This window comes from Phyllobates terribilis, unplaced genomic scaffold, assembly GCF_046119375.1.
Source record: "Phyllobates terribilis strain yellow unplaced genomic scaffold, ASM4611937v1 Scaffold_1__5_contigs__length_1240528914, whole genome shotgun sequence".
Taxonomy (NCBI): Eukaryota; Metazoa; Chordata; class Amphibia; order Anura; family Dendrobatidae; genus Phyllobates; species Phyllobates terribilis.
Window position 1 is genome coordinate 303,928,875 of NW_027362761.1, and position 20,398 is coordinate 303,949,272.

The window sequence follows — 20,398 nt, forward strand, 5'->3', positions numbered from 1 at the left end:
ACCTATAACCTAACATGTTGATCTAGAGGGAGGCAAAAACCCCATAAGGCAAATGCTAATACCTCCTATTTAGGGGAAAATTTCCTTCTCAACTTAACATATGGCAACCAGACTAATTCCCTGGTTCAACATCATATCACAGAATCTAGCACCCATATCTTGTAATATCATATTTATTGAGAAAGGCATCCAGGCCCTCATACTTTTTTTTATTGAATCTACCATTACAACATCAAGTTGCTGAGAGTTCCATAATCTCACTACGCTTACAATATGGAATCTGCATCTATGACGATTAAACATTCTGTCCTATAGACATAGAGGATGCCCTCTTAGCACTGTCACAGGCCCAGGTGTAAAAAGATCATGAGAATGATCTCTGTACTGTCCCTTCATATATTTGTACATTGTAGTAAGATCACCGCTAAGCCTTCATTTTTCCAAACTGAATAACCCCAAGCTTGATAATCTGTCTTGATACTGCTGCAGTCCACCCATTCTCTTAAAGGGGTTCTCCAAGTATGTTATAAAATGGCCCCTGTCACATAGCTCAAACTGCAGACTGTCCTAGTCACATATCAGGATAGACTGCAGTGTGAAGAAACACAGCTCCTGAGATCTGACAGGGGAACAGTATCGTAAACACAAATAAATCTTTCTTTCACTGACAGACTTTGCCCTGAGGACTGAAGCTAGAGAAAAAATCTTCTCGTTGACTGTGCTCAGTCAACGAGAAGATTTCTTTCTTCTCATGTTACAGCCCTGCACCTGTGGCTTACAATACTGCTCCTGTCATTTCAGACACCTGTCTTGAGCTTTGTTTCTTCAAACTGCAACACGTCTTGACACATGACTAGGACAGGCTGCAGTTTCAGTTATGTGACTGGGCCATTTTACAACAATCTTGTAGAACTCCTTTTAATAACCTCATTTCTCTTCTCTCCTCTAGTTCAGCAATGTCCTTCTTATACACTAGAGTATTTTAAGTGTGGCCGCACTAATGATTTGTATCGAGGTTAAACTATATTTTTGTTACGAACCTCTGTGCATCTCTTAATCCATCCTATGATTTTATTTGCCTTGGCAGCACCTGCCTGCCACTGGTTAGTAAAGGTGAGTTGATCTAATATAGAAATCCTCTTTAAACATTATTTCCATAAAACTCCACACACCCCAAATCGCATAAGAAATGTTATTACTATTTTAATTATGGGCTGTTTTTTTAAGTTTAAGAATTAATGCAAAATTTCCAGCAAACCAATAACAACACTATTATAATTATGTAGAAATTAAAAATTCTGAATGATAACTTCTTTCTATCTGAAACTTTTGAGTCTGGAGTCTGCAAGTTTGAAATCCCATGTATGGATGCTCCCTGTGTCTTGTACAGTTCTCCTTACTGGTTACAAGCCCATAAGTCTATCCTTCTGTATAATGTTATGTAGAGCAATAATGTAACCTTGGAACAAATCTATGTAGTATGCCTGACCTAACCTGAAATAGATTCTGTTCCTCAGTCTCTGTCATCCCTCCTTCCTCTTCTTTCCATTCAATCCCGTTTTCCTTTCTCTTTTTTGCCTGGTGCGGAGCAGCAGATCCTAGAAGTAAGTACCTCATCCTTCCTGGGTCTGGAGTGCATGAGCCAACCTGTCACGTGTATCTGTGAGTCATTGTCTGCATGCAGTCTTTATGACCGTAGATTGCACACTCTTCTCTTATCATTTTATTTGCTGAGCTTTTTGCTGCTTTTTACGTATATTATGATGCGCGTGAAACGTTTCATATTATCTCTCAGAATGTTAGACCACAGAATGTTTTGCAGAAGAAATATCTGTAGTTTGCTTGTGTCAGGTTAGCTAATAACCACTTTCAAAGCATTGTTCTTTAATATATAAAGGTCACGGCTCTGCAGAAAATAAGTCACCGTCTCGCTTCCTGGACTTTACCACATAAGACAAAATACTAGGTGCTCAGTGAGTCACTCATTGCATTGTGAAATTGCATGTAGCTCAGAAAACAAGGCACATTAAAATTTGATCAGGCATCCAATCATCTTGAAACTCTGATAATCTGGTACTTGCTTGCAGCACAGTATTTAAAATATTGCATACTGTGGCAGATTGACTCACTCGGCTTCTTAAAGAGACAGACACAGGAACTGTTTCTATTTAAAGTGCAGCTGGTTTATTGCAATCCTCATAAACCACGTCACCAGAAAACGTAAATACAGTCTTTGTCCGGCAGAAAGTAAAACATAAAATAACAAGTCCATACAATAGTTCCGGTTAGCCCACCTGGCTTAGAGTCCAGCTTCCATGTCCTTTAGCAAAGGCATTCAATCCAGGAGACCTGCAATCTCCATACATCCAGCATGTGTGATACAAACAGCTCAGAGCTTTCACCTTCAGGCACTCCCCACACAAAAATGCTCTAAAGGCTGTGAATTTTATCCTCTGACCTCCCCCCCTCTACAGGTGTTCAATCATCCTAGCACTAAAGATGGCTGATTAACCCCTTTTTCCTTCGTGTGCTGGAACCTTTTCCCCGTGTTTAATTACTGGAGCTAACAATCTCAGTGCTACATATCTCTCTTCCAGTACTTTGTCAGTGACTTTGTCACAATATCTTTCTAATAATGTAGAGGTTTTCCAGTCTTCTTTTAAACTTAGTAGTGGGAAGGGATTCGGCACAAAAAACAGACTGATATCCCGACTATCAGTCACCTGTCCCTGCTGTCATTTAGTGGTCTGGTGGCTGATGGTCGTGACATCATCTTTTCTTGTCCGACAGAGATATCGGGACTGCAGTTCTGGAGCGGTGTGCGGATTCCAGCGGTAAGTATGCCTTCTTATTTGTTTTGTAGGCATCCCTTCCCATGGCTTGTTGCAGATTTCAGCTTTTAGCAGAATCATCAGCAGACATTGTGGGTGAATGAACTGTTTGCTTGGGACATACAGCAACTATTATCTTTATCTTTAACATACAGGATTACAGGAGAAAATGAACACAATACAGTGTAGGGGATCTACTGCACATATCAATAAACTAACAAGTTAACACAGTACCACTGTAGCTGCAGCTGTTGCAATTTCTTCAGCAGTGCTAACTTTTAAAAGCGACTGGAAAACTCCTATATTATTCCAAATTATATCATGTCCTAATGATACCAGTTGTATCGTTAAAATGTGTTGCACTTAGATGAATTTCCATTAAAATATCTGAAGCCAAAATAGAGGATGGATCCCGGGATTGTTTGGTGACATGATCTAATGTGCTAACAGTCTTTTTATTTAAATAGAATCTGTCAACAAGCTTTTGCCACCTAATCTGAGAGCAGCATAATGTAGAGACAGAGACCCTGATTCCAGCGATGCGTCACTTACTGGGCTGCTTGCTGTCGTTTTGATAAATCATTGTTTTATCCGCAGGAGATTATTATTAGTCAACTAGTAAACCTGCTGCCATGTAGTCCTCCATATTCATGATCTCTGTATAACCCCGCCCCCACCACTGATTGGCAGCTTTCTGCCAGTGTACACAGGATTCTGTCAGTCGATGGTGGGGGCGGGGTTATACAGAACTCAGCATTCAGAGAACAGGGAGATCTGCAGCAGATAAAACAGTGATTTTATCAAAACTACAGCAATCAGTAAAGTAAGTGACAAGTCACTGGAATCAGAGTCTCTCACCATGCATCATGCTGCTCTCAGATGGAGTACAACACTCTGGTGATAGATTCCGTTTAAACAATGATGTATTTTTATGTGGCAAGGGTCCTGATGCGACTGCATTAGATTTGTCCTCATCCCTTGTAGCAATGCCAGGTAGGCTAGGGTTAAATCCTAGCGCCACAGGCTTTGATTAGTGCACCTGGCTGGCCCTGCATATAAACAGGCTAGGTGTTCAAGTAAGTCAGTCAGCTCAGGGAAGCTGACCAGAGTGGATGTGTCTTTGAGCGAGCTGAAGAGAGAGAGACAGAGACAGGCCAGAAACCCTCTCCGAGAAGAGACTGCACAGCCCGTTCGCAGAGAACCGCAGGTATCAGTGGTTGCTATGAACAATAGCCGTTGTGTTGGACCGAGCTGGGGCTAGCTCACCCGTTCATGAGTAGCCAAGGTCTGTTCTGTTTAGTTAGCGCTTGGACAAGGCTAGGGATTTATGTTTATCAGTTTGTTTTAGTGCTGTGCAACCTGTGGAAAGCAATAAAAACTGCATGTGTTTAGACCAAAACTACATTGCCTGTGTGAACGCTACCTAAGACCTAATGCCTACCAGACACAGTGAATCTCTATACCCTGTACAAATCTATTGCAGTTCCTACTTCAACTTCATTCAACACTGGAAAAAATCAAGTCAAGACAGTGATGGACTTCTCTAGCTAATAGTTGTGACGTTACCAAAGCAGTTCTTTTAATTCCAACCTTAAAATAAAGAAATAAGAAAGAAATAGACATGCTAATCAAATGAAGAATCAATGCATATTTTATTAACTGACGAATTTTACTGTTAAATTCTTCAAATACATAATATTCAGTAGCCTAGCCTTGTTCCTGTGCATTATAGTGAGAGGTGCACCTGTAGGTAGTTCACAAAGAAGGGATAGATATTCATCCTTGATAACAATGAATTTCTAACACGTCCCAACCAAACAGTTATTTCTTGCTTTGTACTGATGAGGGGCAATTCTCCAAAATACAGGTCTGGAATTTTTGATTTTGCTTCTTATCCCAAGTCATGAGGCAAGACCCTTTAAGGGTTGATGTTGACTTTTAGCATTGCTAATTCCAATAGATGGCACTAGAGTTCCTGACCTCTCCTTCTCTAAAAAGGTACTTGTATAACAGAAAGAAGTACAGTATGTTAGGGAATTATATATAACTTTTTGGTATACAGGAATATCCCTTTAAGTGCTTCCATAGGCACATGTAGATTAATTTTACTCACTGGTATATTAACTGATCAGCCTAAACATTAAAATTTCCTGCCTACTATTTTGTGGGTCTATCCTGTGCCACTAGAACAGCTCTGACCCAATGAGGCATGGACTGCACAAGGTGTCCTGTAGCTTTTGGCACCAATTCATTAAGTCGTGTGAGCTGAGGCCTTGACAGATTTGACTTGTATTTTTCTATCATATCCCAGATAGTTGATTGGTTTGAGATCCGGGGCTGCTTTTCAGCAATTTATGCCATTCCGTGGGGTCAGACTAGCCTGCACTCCCAACAGGTCTCAATAAGCCTTAGTGGCCCTTGACCCTGTTGCCAGTTGACCTTCTCCAACACATTAATCTAGCCATAACTATTTGCTCTGATAGACTTGCCCATTTTTTTTAATTGCCCATCAACCCCAAGAATTGACTGTTCACTTGCAATATAAACTAGGCATAGACATTTTATAGCAAAATTATTCATTCACCTGTCCTCAGTTTTAAAGTTATGGCTGATCAGTGTGTATGCACATTGGAATTGTTGGAATTGTGGGCATAGCTGGTACATGGCTTTGTACCTCCCTTTGCCATTTAGAGACTTCATGTACAAAACTTGAAACTCCTGGGCTTCCATAAAAAAACCTTTAATAGGGTCTCCTCCATTGATAATACTGGCTTGTTATTTAGTTGCGAGGTATATTGGGCCCCCATCAGGGTGCAGGTGCAACTACTACCTCTGCACCCACTATAGCTACACCACTGTTCAGAAAGACACAACCAGATCTAATCAGTGTTTTCCCAGCTTCGCTCGAATGGGTTTTTGACTGTGTATAAAGTCATGTAAATTAAGTCTATACATTTTTTATGGAAAAAATGTACCAATCACACCCTAATAGTCTCTACATGTACAGTGGCATGTAAAACTTTGGGCACCCCTGGTCAAAATTACTGTTAGGCTGTGTGCCCACTATGTGTTTTTTAAGCGTTTCCGCAGTGGCAATTTCGCTGCAGAAACGCTTAAAAAATGCTTGGTAGAAGGTCTGCCGTGGTCCCCAATGATAATCCGCATGTGCTGTGCACATGCTGCGAAAATTTCCGCTGCCGATTACCATTGCGGAAAAATCCGCAGCACTACCAATTATTTTGCGGATGCGCGGCGTTTTCGCCGCCATTGACTTGCATTGGAATGGATGGAATCCGCATCACTGGATCTGTACATGCGGAATCCAATGTGCTGATGGTACCTGGGTCTGCAGAAGAGGAGACTCTCCTCCAGACCCCGGTACCATAGTACCTGTAAAAAAAAAAAAGAATAAAATAAATATTATATTTACCTTCTGATGGCCCCCGATGTCCTTGTCTCAGCTTGCCGGCAGCTCACGGTGGACTCAAGGACCTGCGGTGACTTCATTTAGTCATGTGACGGGTCATGCGACCGCTGACGTCGGCAGGTCCTTAAATCTACCGCGAGCTGCCGGCAAGCCGAGACAAGGACACCGGGTGCCATCAGAAGGTAAGTATAATATTTATTTTTTTATTTTTTACCATTCTTTCAGTCACACTATATAAATCCATGCTGTTTGCATGGATTTATATAGTGTGACCAAGTTGTCAAGCACTTTTGAAGTGATTCTAAAATCGCTTGGAAAGCGCTTGATAACCCGCATGCGGAAATGCATGTGAAGAACGCTTCACATCCGCTTGTCCCTGGCAGGAAAAACGCATGTACAATCCGCATGTACAATCCGTATGTACAATCCGCATGCGTTTTTTCTGCCAGGGAGATGCAGAAACGCTCAGGAAAAATCCAGAGCATTTCTGCATCGTGGGCACATAGCCTTATTGTGAACAGTTAAGCAAGTTGAAGATGAAATGATCTCTAAAAGGCCTAAAGTTAAAGATGACACATTTCCTTTGTATTTTAGGAAAAAATATATATATTTTCATCTTTTACATTTTAATAATTACAGAAAGGAAAATAGGACGATGCAAAACTTTGGGCACCCTGCATGGTTAGTACCTAGTAGCACCTCCTTTTGAAAGTATCACAGCTTGTAAACACTTTTTGTAGCCAGCCAAGAGTCTTTCAATTCTTGTTTAAGGGATTTTCATCCATTCTTGCTACGAAAATTTTTCCAGGTCTGTGAGATTCCTGGGTCGTCTTGCATGCACTCCTATTTTGAGGTCTAGCCACAGATTTTCAATGATGTTCAGGTCAGGGGACTGTGAGGGCCATTGTAAAACCTTCAGCTTGCTCCTTTTGAGGTAGTCTATTGTGGATTTTGACCTGTGTTTAGGATCATTACTCACTTGTAGAAGTCATCCTTTTTTCAACTTCAGTTTTTTTACAGATGGTGTTATGTTTGCATCAAGAATTTGTTGAAATTTCATTGAATCCATTCTTCCCTCTACTCGTGAAATGTTCCCCGTGCCATAGCCTGCAACACAACCCCAAAGCATGATTGATTCACCCCATGCTTACTGGTTGGCAAGATTGTTCCTTTTCCTGAAATTCTGTGCACTTTTTTCTCCACACATACCTTTAATCATTGTGGCCAAAGAGTTCTATTTTAACCTCATAGGACAACAGGACTTGTTTACAATATGCATCAGGCTTGTTTAGATGTTCTTTTGCATACTTCTTATGCTGAATTTTATGGTGAGGACGCAGGAGAGGTTTTCTTCTAATGGCTCTTCCATGAAGGCCATATTTGTGTATGTGTCTCTCTGAACAGTAGAACAATGTACCACAACTCCAGAGTCTGCTAAATCTTTCTGAAGGTCTTTTGTAGTCAAGTGGGGGTTCTGATTTGACTCTCTAGCAATCCTACGAGCAGCTCTCCCTGAAATTTTGCTTGGTCTTCCAGACCTTATCTTGACCTCCACTGTTCCTGTTAACTGCCATTTCTTAATTACATTTCGAACTGATGAAAGGGCAACTTGAAAACGCTTTGCTATCTTCTTACAGCCTTCTCCTGCTTTGTGGGACTCCACCATTTTCATTCTCAGAGTGCTAGGCAGCTGCTTAGAAGAACCCATGGCTGCTGTTTTTTGGCACAAGGTTAGAGGAGGCTGGGTTTTTATAAAGCTGGGTAATGTGCATCACTTGGCCTTTCCTAACAATAATAGTGAATCAGCCGTAACCCTAACAGGCTAATTAAGGTCTGAACCCTTGGTCAAAGTTATCTGAGCACACAAATCTCCAAGGGTGCCCAAACTTTTGCATCTGCCCATTTTACTTTTTGTAATTTTTAAAATTTAAAATATGAAAATGTATATATTTTTGCTTAAAATACAAAGGAAATATGTCATCTTTAACTTTAATCCTTTTAGAGATCATTTAATCTTCAACTTACTTAACTGTTCCCAATAACAGTAATTTTAACAAGGGGTGCCCAAACGTTTACATGCCACTGTATATAATTTTTAATGCCCACCCTGCTAGTGAGCCAATATTGGACCAATCTAAAATCTGTTTCCTAAAGTAAAGCTGTATAGCATAGTCAATCGCACCAGATGTGCATAGGGGTCAAGGTGAAGAGTTAAGCGAGGGGTGAGGTTTACACTGTTCTCTATCTCCTGACATTCCTGTACACTCCCACACCGCTCTTGCTTCTGGTCCCTGGTTCTGCTCACATTCTTTACCTCCCCCTTCTAGGTAGGCATCACACAAATTCCAGAAACGTTAGTCTTCTCATTTCTGATTAGCATTACGCTGGGCTGTTTCCATCTTGTTTACCAGACTCCGATAATTTGTAATTTCCAGATAAAGATGCTTTCTGATCGGAAGCGGGAGCTGGAGCAGCAGCTAAGTACTATAATGGAGGAAAATGATCAGCTTCAGGGAATTGTGGAAGAACTACACGAACGAGAATTAACCCTGAGTCAACAGACCTGTGCCAAGGAAATGCAGGTAGATACCAACCTCTTAGCAGTAAACTATTTAGCTTTTTTTCTTTTGTGTTATCAAAATTATATTTTTGATTGTTCTTAAGAAAATCAAGAAAGGTTTGTTATTTTCTTGAGCCACTGTATTAGCATTCTTGTGAAACCTTGTTGGGTTTAATTTCCAGCATTAACATTCCATTGTCTTAATCTTCTTTATGAGTTTAAAAAAAAACCAAATCCCTTTTTTTTTAATCACTTCGCACCAGAGCCTGTTTTTGCCTTCGTGACCGGGCCAATTTTTTCAATTCTGACCACTGTCACTTTATGAGGTAATTACTCTGGAACGCTTCAACGGATCCCCCTGATTCTGAGAATGTTTTTTCGTGACATATTGTACTTCATGATAGTGGTAAAATTTCTTTGATATCACTTGCGTTTATTTGTGAAATTTGGCAAAAATTTTGAAAATTTAGCAATTTTCAAACTTTGAATTTTCATGCCCTTAAATCAGAGAGATATGTCACACAAAATAGTTAATAAATAACATTGCCCACATGTCTACTTTACATCAGCACAATTTTGGAACCAAAATTTTTTTTTGTTAGGGAGCTATAAGGGTTAAAAGTTGACCAGCGATTTCTCATTTTTCCAACAAAATTTATAAAACCATTTTTTTTAGGGACCACACCACATTTGAAGTCACTTTGAGGGGTCTTTATGACAGAAAATACCCAAAAGTGACACCATTCAAAAAACTGCACCCCTCAAGGTGCTCAAAACCACATTCAAGAACTTTATTAACCCTACATTTAACTTTTTTCACAAAAATGTTACTTTAGACCCAATTTTTTTTATTTTCACAGGGGTAACAGGAAAAAATGGACCCCAAAATTTTTTGTGCAATTTCTCTTGAGCGCGCTGATACCCCATATGTGAGGGAAAACCACTGTTTGGGCGCACTGCAGGGTTCGGAAGGGAAGGAGCGCCATTAGACTTTTTGAATGTAAAATTTGTCTGAATAATTAGCAGACGCCATGTTGCGTTTGGAGAGCCCCTGATGTTCCTAAACAGTGGAAACCCCCCACAAGTGACACCATTTTGGAAACTAGACCCCTTAGGGAACATATCTAGATGTGTGGTGAGCACCTTGAACCCCAAGGTGCTTCACAGAAGTTTATAATATTGAGCTGTAAAAATAAAATTTTCACATTTTTCCCACAAAAACGTTTTTCATCCCTTAATTTTGCATTATCATAAGGGTAATAGGATAAATTGCACCATGAAGTTTGTTGTGCAATTTCTCCTGAACACGCTGATACCCCATATGTGGAGGCGAACCACTGTTTGGGCGCACGGCAGGGTTCGGAAGGGAAGGAACGCCATTTGACTTTTTGAATGTAAAATTTGTTTGAATAATTAGCGGACGCCATGTTGCATTTGGAGAGCCCCTGATGTTCCTAAACAGTGGAAACCCCCCACAAGTGACACCATTTTGGAAACTAGACCCCTTAGCGAACTTATCTAGATGTGTGGTGAGCACCTTGAACCCCAAGGTGCTTCACAGAAGTTTATAATAATCAGCTGTAAAAATAAAATTTTCACATTTTTCCCACAAAAACGTTTTTCATCCCTTAATTTTGCATTATCATAAGGGTAATTGGATAAATTGCACCATGAAATTTGTTGTGCAATTTCTCCTGAACACGCCGATACCCCATATGTGGGGGAAAACCACTGTTTGGGCGCACGGCAGGGTTTGGAAGGGAAAGAGCGCCATTTGACTTTTTGAATGTAAAATTTGTCTGAATAATTAGCAGACGCCATGTTGCGTTTGGAGAGCCCTTGATGTTCCTAAACAGTGGAAACCCCCCACAAGTGACACCATTTTGGAAACTAGACCCCTTAGGGAACTTATCTAGATGTGTGGTGAGCACCTTGCACCCCTAGCTGCTTCACAGAAGTTTATAATATTGAGCCATAAAAATAAAAGTTTCACATTTTTCCCACAAAAACGTTTTTCATCCCTTAATTTTGCATTATCATAAGGGTAATTGGATAAATTGCACCATGAAATTTGTTGTGCAATTTCTCCTGAACACGCCGATACCCCATATGTGCGGGAAAACCACTGTTTGGGCGCACGGCAGGGTTTGGAAGGGAAGGAGCGCCATTTGACTTTTTGAATGTAAAATTTGTCTGAATAATTAGCAGACGCCATGTTGCGTTTGGAGAGCCCCTGATGTTCCTAAACAGTGGAAACCCCCCACAAGTGACACCATTTTGGAAACTAGACCCCTTAGGGAACTTATCTAGATGTGTGGTGAGCACCTTGCACCCCTAGCTGCTTCACAGAAGTTTATAATATTGAGCCATAAAAATAAAATTTTCACATTTTTCCCGCAAAAAATGTTTTTCATTCCCTAATTTTGCATTATCATAAGGGTAACAGGATAAATTGACTATGAAATTTGTTGTGCAATTTCTCCTGAACACGCCGATACCCCATATGTGGGGGAAAACCACTGCTTTGGTGTACGGCAGGGTTCGGAAGAGAAAGGAGCGCTATGTTGGCTGGGATAGGCAGCAGACACCATGTCACATTTGAAGACTCGCTGACATGCCGAAACCCCCACAAGTGACCCCATTTTGTAAACTACACCTCTCAAGGAATTCATCTAGGGAAGTAGTGAGTATTTTTTAATTTTTAAATTTATACCATTGGGCAGTGAAAAAAGCATAATTATATTTTTACCACAAAAAAATGTTTTACCCTCAGATTTTACATTTTCACACAGGGCAATGGGTAAAAATGGTGCCGAAATGTGTCACACAATTTCTTCTAAAAGTGGCAATACCCCTTATGTGGCTGTATCGTACCGCTCAGCCGTACGGCGAGATCTGGGGGGGACGGAGCGCTATTTGACAATTGGAGAACAAATTATTGTAGAATAGGCATTTGGATTTGGGAGCTCAAAATTTTCTGAATTTCTTTTGGGGGGCAAGGGCCATTTCGCTTTTACAGAGCCTTTCTGCTACCAGTAACTTGGAAGTCCCTTATATTTTTAACAGATGACGGACCTGAGTGGGGACTAGCTTTTTTTCAGGACTGAGTTGAAGCTTTTATTGGGAACATTTTACGTAACATTTATCCGGCGCTCTAGGCTGAGCACTTACATCGGGGTTTCCATCTAAATTTCCAAGTGATGTAATTCAGATGAAACCCCTGTGGGATCCATTCACTGTAATGAGGCAGCAGAGTTACTCTGGACTCCGTCTGGCCTCTGTTTAGCGGTGTCCTTTTTTTCAGAAGTGCACAAAACTGTGGCCAACCGCACTTTTATGCATGCCTAAAACAAATGACACCGTGGGATCACAGGCCAGACGGCATCCACAGTGGCCTATATCTGCCTCATTACAGGGAATCTTCCGTCATGGGTTCTGGCTGAATCACATATTTCAGAGATTTACACGGAAACTCTGGCGTAAGTGCTCAGCGCAGAGCGCAGGATAAATGTGAGCAGAGCCTTACTGCGATCTTTGGTAGACATAATAAACAAATCAGTAGCAGGTGAAGAATTGGTTTTATTTATTTTTTTACGCCGTTCCTCGTGTGATATAACTGATTAGATTACTTTATTCTTCGGGTCGGTGCGATTACAGAGATACCAGATTTATATCGGGTTTTTATGACTGACAGCTGTCACAAATCTAGTTTTTGCATCGCCATATTTTGAGAGCTATAATTTTTCCATATTTCGGCCGACAGAGTCATGTGACGGCTTGTTTTTTGCGGGACGAGTTGACATTTTTATTGGTACCATGTTTGGGTACGTGACATTTTTTGATCGCTTTCTATTCCGTTTTTTGGGAGGTAAAATTAACAAAAACCAACAATTCAGGAATTGTTTTTTGAGTTTTTTTTTTTATGCCGTTCTGCGTGTGGTAAAAGTGATAAGGCGGCATTATTCTTCGGGTCAGTACGTTTACAGCGATACTACACGTACTGTATATTTTTTTATGTTTTGGCGCTTTTACACAATAAAGCAATTTTATAGAAAAAATATTTTTTTTGCATTGCTTTATTCTGAGAGGTATAACTTTTTTATTTTTCGGCTGATGGAGCTGTATGGCAGCTTGTTTTTTGCGGAACAAGATGACGTTTTCAATGGTACCATTTTTATTTCCATTTTGCTTTTTGATCGCATTTTTTTCCACTTTTTGTTTGGCGATATGAGGAAAAAGCATAGTTTTTTGCTCCGTTTTTTATTTATTTTTATTACGGTGTGCACAGAAGGAGTTAATTAGTGTGACAGTTTTATAGCTCGGGTTGTTTCGGACGCGGCAATACCAAATATGTGTACTTTTTTTATTTTTGCAAAAATATATGGATTTATCGGTTTAATATTTTATTTCTTTATTTTAATTTATTTTGTATTTTTTTTTAACAGTTTCAAAACATTTTTTTTTACTTTTTTTTTACATTTTTACTTAGTCCCTGTATGGGACATTAATTTTTATTTTTCTGATCCCTGATCTCATGTAATGTAATAGACATATATTACATTACATGAGATCTTCACACAGTCAGTCTCCTGTCTGGCTTAGCTGCAGGCTGAGCCAGGCAGGACACCATATATGGCAGAGCTGGAGGCGGTCATGTGACCTCCAGCTGCCATAGCAACGTCAGGTCCTGAAAGGAATCAGGGGTCGTCGGAGAGGTAAGTGGACGACCCCCTCTCCTCCTGCTGTCTTCTATATGCCGCGATCACTATAGATCACGGTATATAGAAGACAGCAAAGGGTTAACATCACTGGGACCTGATCTAATCAGGTCCCGATGATGTTCCCTGTCAGAGCTATCGCTTTGCACCGCTCCCACAGCGCTTGCAGGACCCTGGGGGTCCTGAGCGCTGCGAGACCACCCACCGTTTTTAAACGTCCGCGCTGCACAGAGCCCAGGCAGCGCGGACGTTTATCTACAGTGGGCGGTCGGGAAGCAGTTAAACAAAAGAGAAGGGGAAAGTTCATACAAAATGCAAAAAAAAAAAAAAAAAAAAAAAAGAAAAATCTTAAAAGAGCAATACCTAAACTAATTGTGGCAATTTAGCTTTTAGGTAGCATGTTCAAAAAGAAGAAAGGTAAAGAAATAAAAAAAATATTTCGCAGCAGCCAATTTACACTGCAGATTTTCTTCATAGTGTCTGGATGACATTTTGCATTTTCTGTCCGATGTGTATATACCCTAAGGGTGTGAGACCATTTTAGAATTATATGCAGATTTATCTTGATTTGTAAGACAATGACAATATTAGTTAAGTCTCCACTGTGAAGTTGCATGATGCCATAAGAAGGCGCACATAAACTTATATGGCGTAATATTGTACTGTCAAGGTCAGTATTTAATATCCTACACAGTTTGGTGTCATTAGCATAAAGCACCTAGGCTTGTCATCACGGGGAATTTCATCGCTCCCCCCTTTCCCGAACACAACTACGATTGCTGAGATTGACTGTTCAATTCTGAACAGCCAGTCACAGTGATTTCAATGTTTCAGGCAATAAAATTGGTAGTGAGCAATATTTGGAAGTCAGGAAGGAACAAGTCTCAGTACTTCCGGAACTGAAGGTACCCATATCTTACGAGGGCAAAATTTCCCCAGTGAGGTCCCTCAAACCTCAAAAAAAGGAAGGTAGCAAAAAAGATGCTGAGTGTGTTACAGAAGGGGGATAAGAAAGGACACCATTTGGCAATGCAACAACTGCCCTGACAAACCTGGCCTTTGTATAAAAGAATGCTTCAAACTGTACCACACTTCCATGGACTACTAAATTTATTTTTGACGTACACAACTTACATATGCCAACCTGATGAACTCTACACAACTCACATATGCCAACCTGATGCACCCTACACAATTCACGTATGCCAACCTGATGCACTCTACACAATTTAAGTATGCCACCACATTATAAAATTCACATACCAGGAAAACACTTGACCAATTCCACTATAGGGTCACTTGTGGAGGGTTTCTACTGTTTAGGCACATCAGGGGCTCTCCAAACGCGACATGACACCCACAGGCCTTTCCATCAAAGACTGCGTTCCAAAACGTCACTCCTTCCCTTCTGTGCCCTGCCTTGCACCCAAACAGTATTTTTCCTATCATATGGGATATCGGCGTACTCAAGAGAAATTGCTCAACAAATTTTGGGGTCCATTTTCTCCGGTTCCCCTTGTGAAAATTAAAAAAAAATTTGGACTAAAAGTACATTTTTGTGGGAAAAATTTGATTTTTTATTTTCACGGCTCTACATTATAAATTTCTGTGAAGCACCTGGGGGTTCAAGGTGCTCGCCACACAGCTAGATAAATTCCTTGAGAGGTCTGGTTTCAAAAATTGGGTCACTTGTGGGGGGTTTCGACTGTTAAGGCACATTAGAGACTCTCCAAACACAACATGGCGTCTGCTCTCGATTCCAGCCATTTTTGTGTTCAAAAAGTCAAATGGTGCTCCTCCCCTTCTGAGCCCTACCGTGTACCCAAACCGTACTTTTCGCCCACAACAAGGGGATATCGGCGTACACAGGAGAAAATGCACTGCAAATTTTTCCTGTTACCCTTGTGAAAATAAAAAAAAAATAGAGCTAAAGTTAAATTTTTGTGAAAAAAAGTAAATTTTTGTGAAAAAAAGTAAAATGTTTATTCCTTCCACATTACTTTAGTTCCTGTGAAGCACCTGAGTAAAACTTCTTGAATGTGGTTTTGAGGACTTTAAGGGGTGAAGATTTTAGAATGCTGTCACTTTTGGGTATTTTCTGTCATAGAGGCCCCTCAAAGTCACTTAAAATATGGCTAAAAAAAATGGTTTTGTAAATTTTGTTGGAAAAATGAGAAATCACTGGTCAACTTTTAAGCCTCCTAACTTCCTAACCAAAAAAAATTATGTTGATGTAAAGTAGACATGTGGGAAGTGTTATATATGAACTATTTTGTGTGACATAACTCCCTGGTTTAAGGGCATAAAAATTGAAAGTTTGAAAATTGCGAAATTTTCAAAATTTGTCAAATATCTGATTTTTTTTCACAAATAAATGCAAGTCATATCAAACAAATTTTACCACTATCAATGAGTACAATATGTCACGAAAAAACAGTCACACAATCAGTTGAATCCGTTGAAGCGTTCCAGAGTTATTACCACATAGAGTGACACTGGTCAGAATTGTAAAATTTGGCCTAGTCATGAAGGTGCAAACAGGCTTGTAGGATAAAGGGGCCGATACCATCCGTTTTTTTTCTTTTTGGCATTGATGTATTTAGAAATTTTTTTGGTATTTTAATGTCGCTGGCGATTTGTGTTTCAGTAGCTAACTTTGCTAGCTTGATGTCATTTTACATTTCTTATTGAGATCTTTATACTCTTGAAATGCCTTTTCTGTATTCTCGGCCGTCAACATTTTGAATGCCCTTTGTTTTTGTCTTATTAAACTTTGTACTGTCTTATTTATCCATAGAGGTTTCTTTTTATTCCTGGACATTTTATTACCAAGGGGTATAAGTTTTCTACAGGATTCTAGTAGTATTTCCATAAACATGCCCCATTTATGTCCAGTAGCCCCAGTTGCCATGACATGGTCCCAGTCTTCACGATTAAGCTCTTACCTTAATTTATTGAAATCAGCTTTTAGTTACATTGAATGTCTGGATAGTTAAAATCCCCCATAATAAGGAACCTATTATTATTTGCTGCCTTTCTAATTTGTTGCAGCATTTCATCCTCTACCTGTTCAGTTAGAGAGCAAACTCCAATTAGCAGCTTTCCATTATGGCCATCCACATGTACATTTACCCACACTGACTCTACATTGTTGCAGATCCCCCGATGCTTAATAAACTGTTGTTTCTTTCAGACAGACTTTTAAACTTATTGGAAATTATATATAACTTGTTCAGTGCTGGACAATTAAAGCGTCTACAAGTCCATGCAGATATCGGTGATGTGAATCGGGCTACATTAATGGTAGTATAGGCCCGGGTTATATTTACTATCCAGGTTTATCTGATAGATGCAAAGCCGGTTTAGTGTGAATTAAAAATGTTCACATAAGAGGTTGTTAGGAAAGTCTTTAATTCCTGATTTACATTTTTTGTAAAAAAGCAATATAGATTTGGCTTTGCTTCTTCTGCAGCTGGGCGAGAGTCACTTGGAGTTGGAAGAGCTACGACTTTCTTATCGGCAGCTGCAGATGAAAATGGAGGAGCTCAAAGAGGAGAAGAGTCTCCAACATCTAAACAGCACAAGTACCTCACTGCTGTCTGAGATTGAACAAAGTATTGAGGCAGAAGAACAAGAGCAGGAACGGGAACAGGTAAATGCATCATCCTCTACATTTACAATTCTTAAAAAAAATCTTTGGTCTAGAAATATTTCTGAACTAACATTAACCCCTTTCTGACATTGTCAGTAATAGTACGTCCCTGTGCCCTGGGCCTATTAGACCAGGTATGTACTATCGTGCCCGCACACAAGCTATGCAGGGCGATCGCCGCCGGGTGTCAGCCGATTCTCACAGCTGACACCTGATGCTATGTACCAGGAGCAGTCCCGCACCGCTCCCAGCACATTAACCCCCAAAATGCTGCGATCAAAGTCGATCGCAGCATTCCGGGAGCAAGGGGAGGTGAGCGCGAGCCTCTTACCTTGTCTCCGGCGTCCAGTACGGTCTGTGCTGGGTCCCGGTAGTTGCCATGGTGACCCGATGTCGTCATGACGACATCCGGGTCACCAGGCATCAGCAAGTTAGTTAGATAGTGCTCAGTGCACGTTTTAAGTAACTTATGTGTACAAGGGCTGACAGGCTGCAAAGCATAGTGATCAGCCTGCAAAAAATGAAAGTCCCATAGTGGGACAAAGTGTAAAAGTAAAAAAAAAAAAGTATGGAAAAAAAATTGTAAAAATATATAATAAAATAAAATAAAAAATAATCTAAAAAAATAAACTTATACTGTACCCATAAATAAATATTATGAAAAAAACAATAAAAGTACACATATTTGGTATCGCCGCATCCGGAACGACCTGTCCTATAAAACTGTACCATTAGTTAAGCCCTTTAGTGAACACGGTAAAAAATAAAAAACAAAGAAAAAAACATGCTTTATCATCATACCACCGAACAAAAAATGGAATAAAACACGATCAAATAGATGAATAGCTGAATGTAAATAAAAATGGTACCGCTGCAAACGTCATCTTGTCCCACAAAAAACAAGCCGCCATACTGTTCCATCAGCTGAAAGAGAAAAAAGTTATAACTCTCAGAATAAAGCGATACAAAAAATAAAATTTTTTCTATAAAATAGTTTGTGTGTAAAAGTGCCAAAACATAAGAAAACTATATAAATGTAGTATCGCTGTAAACATCCTGACCCGAAGAATAAAGCTACATATCAATTTTACCACACGCGGAACGACATAAAAAAAAAACAATTCCTGAATTGTTGGTTTTTTGTTTATTCTGCCTCATGAAAATCGGAACAGAAAGCGATCAAAAAATGTCACGTGCTCGAAAATGGCACCAATAAAAACGTCAACTTGTCCCGCAAAAAACAAGCCCTTACATGACTCTTTCAGCCGACATATGGAAAAATGATTGCAAAAACTAGTCTTTGCAAAAAAAAAGTGTCTTTTAGTGTGTGACAGCTGCCAAACATGAAAACCCGATATGAATCTGGCATCGCTGTAATCGCACCGACTCGAAGAATAAAGTCATCTAATCACTTATACTGCACGAGGAAAGGCGTAAAAAATAAACTCTAGGGTTAGGGTTGTGCTAGGGTTAGAGTTGTGTTAGGGTTAAGGTTGTGCTAGGGTTAGAGTTAGGGTTGTGCTAGCGTTAGGGTTAGGGTTGTGCTAGGGTTAGAGTTAGGGTTGTGCTAGGGTTAGGGTTGTGGTTGTGCTAGGGTTGTGCTAGGGTTAGGGTTGTATTAGGGTTGGTGTTAGGGTTGTGTTGGGGTTGGGATTTTTTCAGAAGTAAAGAAAAAAAAATGATGACGATATGGTTACTAGTGTTGAGCGCAAGTGCTTGCTACTTGAGTTTGCATCGGGTGCTCGGGTATGCACAGAGTATCACGGGTGCTCGAGTGACATGCTCGAGTCTCTACCCCATATGCTTCGCGGCCAAAAAAAACTCACGGGGATTGCCTGCCATGCACGAGTGATCCCTGCATGTTTTTTTCGGATGTCTAACAACCGTGAAGCATGAGGGGCGGGAACTCAAGCATGTCACTCGAGCACCCGCGATACATGGTGCATACCAGAGTACCCAATACAAACTCAAGTAGCAAGCACTTGCGCTCAAGACTAATGACAACTTATTCAATATGATGACCTAATGTTATCAAATTCTGTGTCGTACCTCTGGGATCAAAATGTCCACTATACCCTTTGATAAAATCCTTGAGGAGTCTAGTTTCCAAAATGGGGTCACTTGTGGGGGGTTTCCACTATTTAGGCGCATCAGGGGCTCTACAAATGTGACATGACGTCCACTCTCGATTTCAGCCAATTTTGCATTCAAAAAGTCACACAGTGCTCCTTCCCTTCTGAACCCTGCCGTGTATTTTCCCCACGTATGGAGTATCGGCGTACTCAGGAGAAATTGCACAACAGTTTTTGGAGTCCATTTTCTCCTCTTACCCTTGTGAAAATAAAAAATTTGGGGCTAAAAGATCATTTTTGTGGAAAAAGTTAGATTTTTCTATTTTCACGGCTCCATGTTATAAACTTCTGTGCAGCACCTGGGGGTTCAAGGTGCTCATCACACATCTAGATAATTTCCCTGAGGGGTCTAGTTTCCAAAATGGTGTCACTTGTTTCCCCTGTTTAGGCATATCAGGGGCTCTCCAAATGCAACATGGCATCTGCTAATTATTCAAGTAAATTTTACATTCAAAAAGTCAAATGTTGCTCCTTTCCTTTCGAACCCTGCCGTGCGCCCAAACAGTGGTTTTCCCCCACATATGGGGTATCGGCTTACTCAGGAGAAATTGCACAACAAATTTTGGGGTCCATTTTTTTCTGTTACCCTTTGCGAAAATAAAAACATTGGGGCCTAAAGTAACATTTTTGTGAAAAAAGTTAAATGTTCATTGTTTTCTTCCACATTCCAAAAATGCCTGTGAAGCACCTGAAGGGTTAATAAACTTCTTGAATGTGGTTTTGAGCACTTTGAGGGGTGCAGTTTTTAGAATGGTGTCACTTTTGGGTATTTTCTGTCATAAAGGCCCCTCAAAGTCACTTCAAATGTGATTTTGTTGGAAAAATGAGAAATCACTGGTCAACTTTTAACCCTTCTAACTTCCTATCCAAAAAAATTGTGGTTCCAAAATTGTGCTGATGTAAAGTAGACATGTGGGAAATGTTATTTATTAACTCTTTTGTGTGACATATCTCTCTGATTTAAGGGTATGAAAATTCAAATAGTAAAAATTGTGAAATTTTATCACTATCATGAAGTACAATATGTCACAAAAAAACTATCTCAGAATCAGTGGAAGCGTTCCAGAGTTATTACCTC

At 40.1% G+C, this 20,398-nt stretch overlaps 1 protein-coding gene across 2 annotated transcripts in view; it reads left to right on the forward strand.

The window, feature by feature from the left end:
• The window catches only part of BICDL1 (BICD family like cargo adaptor 1), a 123,417-nt gene that overhangs the window by 74,454 nt on the left and 28,565 nt on the right, over positions 1-20,398 (forward strand). For both annotated transcript variants that reach the window (XR_012318314.1, XM_073673376.1), the window contains exons 4-5: positions 8,694-8,840; positions 17,009-17,188. Coding sequence is in view for 1 of the 2 variants with exons in the window: in XM_073673376.1 (XP_073529477.1) it covers positions 8,694-8,840; positions 17,009-17,188 (327 nt within the window). In the remaining variant the exon portion in view is untranslated. The remainder of the gene's footprint in view (positions 1-8,693; positions 8,841-17,008; positions 17,189-20,398) is intronic.